At 44.5% G+C, this 12,298-nt stretch overlaps 1 protein-coding gene and 1 long non-coding RNA gene across 3 annotated transcripts; one reads left to right on the top strand and one right to left on the bottom strand.

Annotated features, from left to right (window-relative positions):
* Positions 1–2,435: 2,435 nt before the first annotated feature.
* LOC147211254 (uncharacterized) lies at positions 2,436–2,898 on the bottom strand. Its single transcript, XR_015102356.1, has 2 exons — positions 2,772–2,898; positions 2,436–2,676 (listed from the first exon to the last, which is right to left on the bottom strand). It is a non-coding gene; the product is annotated as an uncharacterized LOC147211254 (long non-coding RNA).
* LOC147211253 (YTH domain-containing family protein 1-like) lies at positions 2,633–11,553 on the top strand. 2 transcript variants are annotated; one of them, XM_086124430.1, is made up of 6 exons: positions 2,635–3,049; positions 5,604–5,628; positions 6,657–6,736; positions 6,816–8,429; positions 10,469–10,513; positions 10,621–11,553. In XM_086124430.1, exons 1-6 carry the CDS (start codon positions 3,023–3,025, stop codon positions 10,645–10,647), a joined length of 1,818 nt encoding a protein of 605 aa, XP_085980556.1. In that variant the 5' UTR covers positions 2,635–3,022; the 3' UTR covers positions 10,648–11,553. The 2 variants fall into 2 exon arrangements, with proteins under 2 accessions (XP_085980548.1, XP_085980556.1); XM_086124422.1 differs by lacking the exons at positions 10,469–10,513; positions 10,621–11,553 and having other exon boundaries at positions 2,633–3,049; positions 6,816–10,422.
* The last annotated feature ends 745 nt before the right edge of the window (positions 11,554–12,298 follow it).

Raw genomic sequence — 12,298 nt, 5'->3', positions numbered from 1 at the left:
TGCATACTTGCTTGATTGATTTATTGTGAATGTACTGTATGTATCATGATATAATGAAATAATTATCTGCATATTTATACATTTTTAATTCTGTAATCATGGTTAAAATTAAAATTAGATTGCTGAAATTACAAATAACTGAACAGAAATAATTAATAATGTTATTCGAATGACTACAACACTTTGACCTAAGGGCGGCCCTCACAGTGCAGAGGTGCTCCTGTGTGGAGTTTGCATGTTCTCCCCGTGCCTGCGTGGGATTTCTCCGGGTACTACGGTTTCCTCCCACATTCCAAAAAACATGCATGGCAGGCTGATTGAACACTCTAAATCAGGGGTGGCCATTACGTCGATCCTGATCTACCGGTAGATCTAAGACAGGTCCCAAGTAGATCCGAGGAGTGTCGAGGAGAAAAAAAAAAAAACAACCATTTGTGTGTCTTTGTACATGTAAGTAATATATTTTTTGTGTTAATGTACGCTGCACCCTAATTATCCTATCAGTCTCATTTTCACCAAAAAATATTTTAAAAATAAAATAAAGCAGGTAAATCTTGAATTTACGATGGCGCGTGACTACGTCACCGGAAGTTGTTAGCGCTCAGCAGTCTGCAATTGCAGCTTGTGATCAGAGCTGTTGCGGTCTATCTTTTATCGTCATTATTCTCATTCAGAGTTTGCTTCGGGTACAATTCACCGAGGGCACGGGCAAAGAATAGGAATCTAGGAGGGCCCAGGGAAGCACTTTAAAATGGTACGTGTGAGCTATGATAGTTAACAGGCTGCAAAAGTGCATCGCATGCCTCAGTTTCAGGCTGTTTCTCATCATGGTGTGCGTGCGTGCGTGCGTGCGTGTGTGTGTGCGCGCGCGTGCTGGTATGGGTAGATCCCGGGAGGTTAGTTGATCGAAAAGTAGATCTTCGGTCCAAAAAGTGTGGGCACCCCTGCCAGGGGCGGTTCTGGATCAATTTCACTGAGGGGGCCGGGCTGGGGCCAGGGGTTTTGATGGGGGGGGCACATTGAACCCAGGGCTAAAAAGACAGATTCTAAATCTTATTTGACTTTTTATTTCTTCAGACTTTGAAATTGTAGTCATAACATTGCAGTGATGGGAAAAAAACAGTATTAGGAGGGCTAAAATGTCTGCAAGCGTAACAATACGTCTGTTGACAATATTCAAGCCAGGGGATGATATGGTACCAGCCTGCCGGGGACAAAAATTGCAAATACACTGAAGCTAGATGTTTTACATGCATATAATCATCCAAATTTTAAAAGGCAATGTCTTATATATTCCATCCATTTTCCGAACCGCTTGATCCTCACTAGGGTTGCGGGGGGTGCTGGAGCCTATCCCAGCCGTCTCCGGGCAGTAGGCGGGGGACACCCTGAATCAGTTGCCAGCCAATCGCAGGGCACACAGAGACGAACAACCATCCACGCCCACACTCACACCTAGGGACAATTTAGAGCGTCCAACCAGCCTGACATGCATGTTTTTGGAATGTGGGAGGAAACCGGAGCACCCGGAGAAAACCCATGCAGGCCCGGGGAGAACATGCAAACTCCACACAGGGAGGCCGGAGCTGGAATCGAACCCGGAACCTCTGCACTGTGAAGCCGACGTGCTAACCACTGGACTACCGGGCCATCACGTCTTATATATTGATCCTGTTAAATAAAAATTAAAATAAAAAGGGAGACTAAAAAAGTTACACACACACACACATGCATGCACACACACGCACGCGCACACTCACATGCACACACGCACACACGCACCGCGCACACACGCAAATAGCACTCATGTCGTGGTAATTTCCTTCTCTGCGGACTGCTTCTCATTTTCCCCGCTCATTTTTAAGTGGCGCAGCGCACTAAAGGGTCCGACTAGAATGTTAAATCACGCACTTTAGTTCCACCTTTCGCGTCGGCGACTCGGCACGACTGCGTAATCTGCGCTCGGAGGGGGGGCCACAGGGGGGGCCAGAATCTGTGCTACAGGGGCACTGGCCCCTGTTGCCCCCCCCCCCCCAGAACCGCCACTGACCCCTGCTCTAAATTGTCCGTAACTGTGAGTGTGTGCGCGGATGGTTGTTCATCTTTGTGTGCCCTGCGATTGGCTGGCAACTGATTCAGGGTGTCCCCCGCCAACTGCCCGAAGACCGCTAGGATAAGCTGCAGCACGCCCCACGACCCTTGTGAGGCTAAAGCGGATCAGAAAATGGATGGATGGATGGACTTTGACCTAATTACCTATTCTTTCATCGGGACATACAGTAAATATTTTCAAATGGGCACAAAACCCAATTATTATTATTATTATTATTGCATTATGCATTTCGCCTGGTCTCTTTCATTACGATATATGTGGTTAAATGTGATTGTATATATTTTTCCCAAATCAGTTGAAAAAAAAAATCAAGGGCTATAAATGCGGTGAAATATAGGGTGTATTTATTTTTTAACGCTATCTCGATATCATGGATTTCACTTATTGCGGGGATGGTGTCGAACGTCGCCCCGCGATGAAGGGGAAACGTTCGCCCCCAGCGCGGATGAGGGGAAGTGCAGCCGTGACAACGGCTCGTAGGCTTCCAAGGCCGGATGGACTGGAGCAGCCATTGGGGAAGTCTTGTACTGCACTGAGTTTTCACAGGGGCTGTCTCTCTCTCCCTGAATAAAATCGTCAAAAGTTTGAAAATTAAAAAGAAAAAAATCGACGAGGAAAGATCTCTCCACGGCAGGAGATCCCCCCAGTGACTCATTACCGGAACTTGAAAACTCCCAGAAGGACTTCTTTTGGAGGGTCGCAGGCGTGCATGTCGGGAAAGGCGCACAGCGGAAAAGCAGCACCACCACAGCTGAGCTACTAGCGCGGTGCTAAGCGGCACTGCTAGCAGGCAGCAAGAAGTGCCAAGTACCGCCTGGCAGCTGCCAACTCGCTTCCCCACATCACGGAGCTTGAAATCCAGTCAGCGGGCCGGGCTCTGAGAGAATCCAGGGACTTGCTTCATGAATTATGTCTGCCACAAGCATTGACCCTCAGGTAGGACACGCCAAATCGCCTCGCCTGTGGAGAGCTGGACAGCTAGCCGCCTGCTAACCTTAGCGCCCGACCGACGGGGCTGTGGTGGCTGCCTGCTCCTCGGAAGCGCTGGGCATCACGAGCAAGTTGGAAGCGTTCACGCAACATAAATCCAACGATAAATTGTGTCGCCGACGAGAAATAGCTTAGCTGTTCACGATAAGACCAATGATACGTGCACGTTTCCGTGCTAAGAAATAAAAGTGCCGACAGATCACATCAGTATGCCATCAACGCGATCACCAGTGACTTCCCTAAACGCTAAAGCTAACCAGTAGAACGTCGCGAAATCGCAGCGTTTCAGTCATGATGTAGAACAGTGCTACTCAAACTTGGGACACCAAGAAGCACCCCCAAAAACATACTTAGCTCGCCGACTACCACAAAAATAGACAACATTAAGATACAGGAGTTGAGTAGGCCTAAATATTGATCAAAAACGAGACCGCAGTGTATTTATTCTCAAGGGTGTACTAGTACAAGAAAAAAATCCGTCATATTTCGCGAATAAACAAAAAACTCAAAATTGTTTACACGTGTACATCGAAGACTAAAGATGGAATAATACTACAAGAAATCTAAAAAAAAATACTATGAGTAAAAATAACTCGCAATGAATCAACAATGAAGTCAGTATCTTATATTACATGAAAAACATTAGAATAAGGTTGAAATAAAAGAAAACGAACAAATAATTTGACAAGAATCAAGTCAAAATGTTACAAGCAAAAATGCAGTTGTGCAGGAATGAAGTTGCAAATCTTACAGAGAGCAAAACACCTCTATATTCCAAGACAGTAAAGTGCAATATTACAACCAAAAACAGGACAGTGGTTCTCTTTATAAATATGCAAAATTACATGAAAAAAATGTAATTTTATGTAATTGCTCCAATTGTACAGGAAGTCATAATATTACAAGACAAACAAACTTTAGAAGTGAGACAATAAAATGCCTTTTATTGACACTTGACACATGTACAGTGTGATTGCAAGCAGCTACATCTCCAGTACAAACATGCAAACATTTATGTAGGCTTAGGCAGGGGAATTAAGGGAAAAATAATATTCACATTTCATTTGATTGAAAAGGAAATCATGATTAATACACATGAGTGTTCATTGATTTAAAGTAAATTAATAAGTAAAATAAAATCTTCCAATAATTGCAATTAAAAAATACAAATAAACACCACTGTACCGAGGCAATGTGGTACAGTTTGCCGACAAGAAAGTGGTGTCATCCATGTTTACCTTGAGGTCGGGGTCTCAAACTCAACTTTTGTGGGGGCCACCCACCAGAAATCGAGTCTGGGTGTGTCTGGGCCGCATTAACTATACCACAAAAAGGGTTTTAAGATTTCCGAAAAGGTACAGCAAATCCAATCTTTATTAATAACAATTCAGGACATTAATAGTTCTTCAGAACTTGATTAAGATTGGTGACCCTGTCCACTCTTTCATCTCCCTGTTACTTAACATGCTTCAAAGCATTTCTACTTGAGTAATGGCGGCTGATTTCTGGAGCACTCCAACTCTCTCTGGGTATTCAAGATACAGAATATCGCAGTACCCCTGTGATCAATAACAACAAAAAACATCTAGTCTCCTGTTTTACTTGAAAATGATTGTCCTCATCGCCAACCTTTGTCTTCAGTGAAGTGTTTTTTCTACGGCAGGTTTAGGGAAAAAAACAACAACTCTATTGGGAGTGGGTGACAGGATATCATTTCCTTTTACTTAGTGTCATCTCAGAATCATGTTTTGTCAAAAGCTGTCTTGAGTCTGAGCAATGGCAGCCCAAAAGTGATTTTAAAAAATGATGCTCAGTGCAAGGACATGGCAAAAAAAGCACGGGCCGCAAAAGATCATCCTGCAGGCTGCAAATTCGGATTGCAAGTTTGAGACCCTTGCCTTCAAGTATCTCCATATGGTTGACGTTGCACCTACCCGGAAGGTATTGTATAAGGTTGATTATGTGGTATCAGTGTCACCGTATCTGATCTTTTATATACAAGTTCTTTTACAGATGTACTGTATTGACATTGGTGCCGGTTCTGATTTCAGTGTCAGTGCAACTTTGATGTGTATGGACAGTTTATTATTTCCCAACCTTTGTTAAGCTAAGGCACACATTTTACATGACAAACATCATACCACCAAACAAAATGTTGCAGCAAATACTGGATACATCTTGAAATAATGATCTTCTCTAAATTTGTCAAGAATTGACACGGTGTGAAATCTGAGGCCGTTTGGTTTGGACTCAAAGTTATTTATAGTTAGAAGAACATTTCCTTGTTCTGCCTGTCACGATGCATTGCTGCAATGTTAAGCCGTATCATATTTTGGATTTTTCCAACAGCACACCTGATGCTCTTAAAACTGTACACCCATATGCCGTGGCACAGTAGTTGGGAATCACTGGTATAGTTAAGGGGTATAATCAAACACTGCATAAAGATAACTTTTCTCCTTTTTCTCCTCCCATCCCTCCTGTTCTCATGTGACTCCAGCGATCAAAGGGACAAGCTTCGAAAGGTGAGTTGTTTTGCCTTCATTTTAGAACCTGTACCTGTATGCTGCATGTAAAGCAAACTGTATTGTACATAAACGAGTGCAGCCCAACGGATTTGTGAAGAAAAGAAGAAAAATTGAGTTCCTGTTTAAAATAAATAAAATCTACCAAAAAACAACACAACCATGAGAGTAGAACTTAATCACAGGATGGTCTGTTTATTGTAAAAATTCAGAAAATTGTCCTTATGCCCACTGAGAAACAAAAAAAGAATCTTACCTCTCCGTCCTGTTTGAACAAAGGGGACATAATGTTACAGGATATGTGCTGTATAAGATATCCCTGGAGGCCAAATAAATACCATTCCAAATATCTGGTCAGACAATCAATTCTCAATGAATGCAATTAAGTACAAGGAATTAAAATATCTACAACATATGTGGGGGGCGAGGGGCGTGGGCGGCTGCAGACGGGTGTTTTTTAATGATGCCACCTCTATCACAAATGGATTCTTTTATAAAAAAAAAAACATCGAAAAATTTTATTGACAGATGGGTGAGGGGGGTTGCAGACTGGGGTTCTTCGAAATTGATCCCCCCCCATACATGCACCACACACATTTTTGTTGATGGGGGAGATGGAAATGGGGGAAGGAAGTATGTGCTATTACAGAACATTATTTTAAAAATCTGACAAAAATATTCTTACCCATGAAAGTAAATTGTCAGGTTTTTTTTTTTTTTAAATTTTGGTCAAGTAAATCCATCCTCGTTGTCTTGTCGCAGCATCATCCTAGCTATCACTAAGCTAGCTGGTCAATTCGTCTCTCTGGGGTCCAAGTTGGAAAACTCCCTTCATTTGTAGCTATTACAGAGAGGCTAAAAGCAAATTAGCAACAGAGGCATTGATACACTGCAGAGATGGCATTTATTGACTGACTGCTTAATAGTTTCACTTTTTTCTTTCAGGGTTTGTGTTTTTTAAAAGAAAAAAACCCACACTTTTTTTTTATCCAAATCTACTGTATGTTGACAAAGTTGCTTTATTGCAGTGCAAAATGGTTCGCTGCATCAGAAGGAGACAGTCCATGACAATGACTTTGAGCCGTACCTCACTGGTCAGTCAACTCAGGTAAATCCCATTTCGTAAGAATCGAACAAATGAAACGTAATGTGCTAATGTTGCTTCTCTGCTCACATCCGGCATCAAGAACAACAGCTACCAGTCCATCACCGATCCTTACCTGTCCAGTTACTACGCTCCTTCCATCGGTTTTCCGTACCCACTCAGTGAGGCTCCTTGGTCCACAGGCGGGGATCCTCCAATTCCATACCTCACCCCCTATGGACCCTTGAGCAATGGCGACCATCATTTCATGCCGGACACGGTTTTCGGCCAGCCGGGCGGCCTGGGAAGCAGCGTTTACCCTCACAGGTTTAATTTTTTCCCCGAAAACCCTGCCTTCTCCGCTTGGGGGACGAGCGGCTCCCAGGGCCAGCAGACTCAAAGCTCAGCCTACGGTGGAAGCTACAGCTACCCGCCCAGCTCTCTTGGAGGCACGATTGTGCCTGACGGTCAGACGGGCTTTCACAGTGACACGCTCAACAAAGCCCCCGGTATGAACAGCCTGGAGCAGGGCATGGTGGGTTTGAAGATCGGGGCCGATGTCGGTGGCCAGGCGTCGGCGGTCAAGGCAGTGGGCTCTGTAATTGGTGGGGCCGCCACGGGGAACGGAGCCGCGCCCATCGGGATGCCCCCACCCAAACCCACCTCCTGGGCAGCCATCGCCAGCAAGCCGGCCATGCCGCAGCAGCTGAAAGCTAGGGTAAAGCCGGGGCTGACCACCCTGGGGGGGGCCCTCCCCCCACCGCCCATCAAACACAACATGAACATTGGCACTTGGGAAAAGGGACCCGTGACCAAAGTGGCCATGGCTGCGCTTCAGCAACATCAACAGCAGCAGCAACAGTCTCATGGTCTGCCTCATGCCATGCCCCATCAAGCCCCCATGCAGCCTCCCCCTCCCCCATCACTGGTGCAGCCTCAGATGCAGCCCATGGGCTTACAGCACCACCCGCTGCCCACTCAGCCGTACCAAAGCCACGCCCCGCAGGCCCAAACCCGTTGGGTGGCCCCACGCAACCGCAACCAAGTCTACGGGCAGGGAGGTCCCAGCCACGACGGCAGCAGGATGATGGGTCTGCTCTGTAGCGCAAGCTGTGGCCCCCAGACTTGTGCCAGCCAGGGACCTGGTGGCGAGTCCCACCCAGTGCTGGAGAAGCTCCGTGCCTCCCACAGTTATAACCCCAAGGACTTTGAATGGAACCTGAAGAACGGGCGGGTGTTCATCATTAAGAGCTACTCCGAGGACGATATCCATCGCTCCATCAAATACTCCATCTGGTGCAGCACGGAGCACGGCAACAAGCGATTGGACTCGGCCTTCCGCGCCATGAACGGGAAAGGCCCCGTGTATCTGCTCTTCAGCGTCAATGGCAGTGGCCATTTTTGCGGCGTGGCCGAGATGCGTTCGCCAGTGGACTACGGCACCAGTGCTGGTGTTTGGGCACAGGATAAGTGGAAAGGCAAGTTTGACGTGAACTGGTTGTTTGTTAAGGACGTGCCCAATAGCCAGCTGCGGCACATCCGCCTGGAGAACAACGACAACAAGCCGGTGACCAACTCGCGCGACACACAGGAGGTCCCTCTGGAGAAGGCCAAGCAGGTGCTCAAGATCATCACCACCTACAAACACACCACCTCCATCTTTGATGACTTTTCTCACTATGAGAAAAGACAGGAAGAAGAGGAGGAAGTGCGCAAGGTGGGTGCACTTGCCTTAGAATCCAACATTTTTTCGATGCACATTTGTGATCGCAATAATAGCAGGGTGTTTCAAAGCATGAGTACAGCTCAAAATTCATCGATAAAGCACTCATTCTAATATCAATGGTTTAGGAACACAGCTTTTTTGGAGAGAAATGTGTATACAATGCGTGGTGACTCCATACTTAAACCCAGTGGTGGTCCGAACTCGGATGCTACTCTGTACGAAAAGTAAGGATGGAGACACACAGCCGCTGGTGTACTTTTAATCGCTTTGGTGAACAAATGGTAGCGAAATAATTTTAAGCGATAAAAAACCCGACTTGTCAAGTCATGTACCGGTAGTTCAAAACAAAAAGTCACGAGTCACTTCGCTACCAAGTGTCCAGTCGAAAATAGCAGCTCCGGTCTGACTCGAGTCAAGTCAAAATGACTCAAGTTCCCCAACTCTTAACAACAGCACCATGTAGAAGCTGACCATCAACCCGTGTGTCTATGCCGTTTTCTTTCCCATTGTGTTAGCATTAAGAGGTACCACCGCCTGCCCATCTCAAGGTATTGATGAGGAAATACAGCAATATTGTAAGGTTTGATAAATATCAACCCTTGCACCCACCAATTGTTATTAAGTGATCCGCCAGATTGTTGTTATTGTTGTCGTCATATATATTGTCACATCTAGTGCTTAGGGGCTAGACCCGTACATCAAATGGCTGTTCATTGGCCATATGACCACCGAATCCATTTGAATGGATTGCTTACTAACTATACTTCAGTTCAAAAACATGTCAGAGTCCCAAAAAATGTAACATCCTATTTTATCATGATGGTCTATGAATGACACTTTTGTCGTGCTTTATCGAAACCATGTGTTGTCCAAAGTGCTCAACTTTTTTTTTTTTTTTTTGGATAAACATTGTGGACATACGCACTAAAGGTAACACACATCAACCTTTAGTTGGAGACCATTACTTACTGTAACCACTACGACCCCCTGCCGTACACTGCCGAACGCCAGAGCCCAGGGTGTTCTTCCAAACAACCAACCAACCATCCATCCATTTTCTGAAGCGCGTATACTTTTGGACTCATTTAAAACCATCTGCTTGTCGTACAAGTTGCTATGTAGTGCTGCCCTAACAAGTGTGTTTTGGTGTCCTCTCCGGCATGTAAGCAGCCCAACTCACTTCGTCTGCCTCTGTGACAGCATGAGGCAAGCATTGAACAAAGAAAAAGGCGTTGATAAACTGTACAGTCGGCCTTCATTGCCTGTTTAATAGTTCAATTGAATGCCTAATAGCAGGCTAAATATTGTATTTTGTTCTCAAATGCAGCATTGGGTTACAACAGCGCACGCGCTTCTCCTACAAACATGCATCACACATAGACATGAGGTGTGTGAGAGAGAGAGAGAGATGTGACTCAAATCTGGAACTACTAATTTGATGTTCGTTTTTAACAGCCTATTACTGCTTGTTGATTTTTGGATTCTGCCATAACAGCATTTTCATAGACCAGAATCTCGTACAAGCAGATAGTGCCTGTGGCAGGCACTAGCTACTTCCCAGGAGGCAAAAAGGAGCAAATTTGGATGACATTTTTCCTGATAAACGATATATACAGGTGTGTAGACTTTAAGATAGCGTAGACTACCTGGTTGAGAGCAGTGTTCAGCTGAGAGTGGCAAGAAACAGCTTGAAACCTCTTTATGAAGATTATTCATTATTTTTATCTGCCAAACTGGCGCTTACAGTGAAGAGAGTCGAGTCACAAGCTGCTAAACAGTGCTGTCATCTCAAGGTTGTGCTGACAAGTCAATGCCAAAAAAAAAAAAAGGCCTGATTGACAGCTTGTATCTTGCAAAACACGTGACTGGGTTGCTCGTATGTCAAGGCGCCACTCTAACTTTCGAGGAAGAGTGATTGATCTTGTTGGTTATGATGGCCTGCTGTTGTTTGGAGCAAAAGCGCATAATTAAAATCAGACAAACATTCTGGTTCCCGTTTCTGCTCATTTCCTTTTTTTTTCCCCTCGTAGACGTTTGAACCTGCTCAGACTCAGAGCCGCACTCGCTTGGATCAGGTCAGACAAACCTTTTCTCTCTATTGTTCGTGTCATTTGCATTTGACTTGTACATTGAAACTAATGTCACTTTGTGTGTTTGTTGTTTGTTATTTTTGCCCAAACAGGAGCGCCAAAACAGGAACAAACAATAGCGGACGTTTATTTTTGGCTTGGTCAAGTTACACTAGGACATGATTGATTTAAGAGACAGAAGATATGAAATGCAAACAAATCCGTTGTTTTCTTCTTCAATTCTGGGATTTTTTTTTATTTATTTTTTGGCCGTCAATGAATTTGTTCTTCCTTTTGCCCGTGTACCATCTACCCCACACGCAACACTTCTTGTGCAGGGATTGAGTTGATTTTGTGTATTCTGAATTGCCTCCACCCTCTTTAAAATCAATTTTGTCGAAAACAAAATATATATTTCCTTAACATCTCGCCAGACTGGTTGAGTTGTTTCCCGCGCCCACTATCTCCTCTTATCTGATCTCTTCAACCTCATCAGGGTTTGATTGTGTCCTCCCAGAATAAATCTGCCACTTTGTTTTCTGCACAATCAGGAATGGCCGTGTCCTATCCCTATTTGTCCACGTGGGGGCAGCGTTGGCAAGTTGTCGAGTTATAACTACCAACAGGGATGGAACATCCTAAAGGCAACTTGGAGCTGTGCGATAATAAAACTTCGCTGATTTAATTTTCATTCAGATTGACAAATTCTCTATTTTTTTATGTATACTACTGACAACGTTAATGTTGGTTTTCTGGAGCCATAGTTTGTTTTTCTTCCCACGAATTGAACTATAAACACAGTGACACTGCTGGAGAAATCAGGGATCGTGTGACATCACACAAGACTTGAGACATTTCAGAGGAGGATTCTGGGATAGAACTTTAAAAAAAAAAATCCTCCAAAAACAAGGACCACGATTTGCCCTTTTAACAGACAAACAAAAAAATCATCAAAATGTATTCTCCACATCATGCATCCATTTTTACAATCAAACTGTCGTGCTGTCGTTGCTTTGTGTTTTGCGCCAAGAAATCTGTCACAATTCTGTCTTAATCCTCATGTGTTTTTTTTGCCCCCCTAACAACTCCCACCCTGAGTTAGCCAAGTCTCATTTTGACTGTCATGCTAAGCTTTAATGTAGGAGCCGATATATTCATGGAGGAGGCCTCAAAATTTATAACCTATTCATAATAATTGTAACTGCTTTACATTGAGTAAGAAAAGGAAAAAAATGAATGAAAAATGGCTTGACTTTTTGTTGATTGCAGGCCTAAAATCATTGTGTGTCCTACACATGATACATCTATTCTCATGACAAAACTTGAATACCCAGTCACCAAAAGTGTGTGTGTGTGCGCGTGCGTGCACATCCCTGCGCATGTCAAACTGGAACATGGCCAGTATGCCGCTCAGTAGGCTCGTGATCAAAGGTGTGAAACGGTCGCTCGCTCGTGAGCCATCCTCACTTGAAGTAAATTCCTAACACTTCACGTCTCACTTTTGTGTTTGGACCCATGTCTAAATCGGACTCAATGCACATTCATTGACGGCTCTAAATGAATTTGTGTCTTAAAGGGGAGTTCAAGTATGTTCTATCTGCTTCCACTAGTCTAAACACGGAATTCTGATTGATATTGCGTTTGGGGAAAGATAATCCACGTTATCACCCATTTTTTTTCCTGTACCGCCATCTGCTGTCGACTGAAATTGATGTCCAAGTGCCCTCTACATGCCGGTAGGTCATGCCTGACCTGTTTTCTGAGTTTGGTCACGTGATGTTCGCAAAGCAA

This window comes from Hippocampus guttulatus, chromosome 1 (assembly GCF_054856545.1).
Source record: "Hippocampus guttulatus isolate MCC_2025c chromosome 1, RoL_Hgut_1.0, whole genome shotgun sequence".
NCBI classification, from domain to species: domain Eukaryota; kingdom Metazoa; phylum Chordata; class Actinopteri; order Syngnathiformes; family Syngnathidae; genus Hippocampus; species Hippocampus guttulatus.
The sequence above is the reverse complement of the archived record's forward strand: the minus strand, read 5'-3'. Positions and strand labels throughout refer to the sequence as shown.

Coding starts and splice junctions, on each gene's coding strand:
- LOC147211253 (XM_086124422.1), top strand. CDS start 3,023: ATGTCTGCCACAAGCATTGACCCTCAG. Junction 3,050..5,603: donor CCACAAGCATTGACCCTCAG/GTAGGACACGCC, acceptor ATGTGACTCCAG/CGATCAAAGGGACAAGCTTC. Junction 6,737..6,815: donor TCACTGGTCAGTCAACTCAG/GTAAATCCCATT, acceptor TCCGGCATCAAG/AACAACAGCTACCAGTCCAT.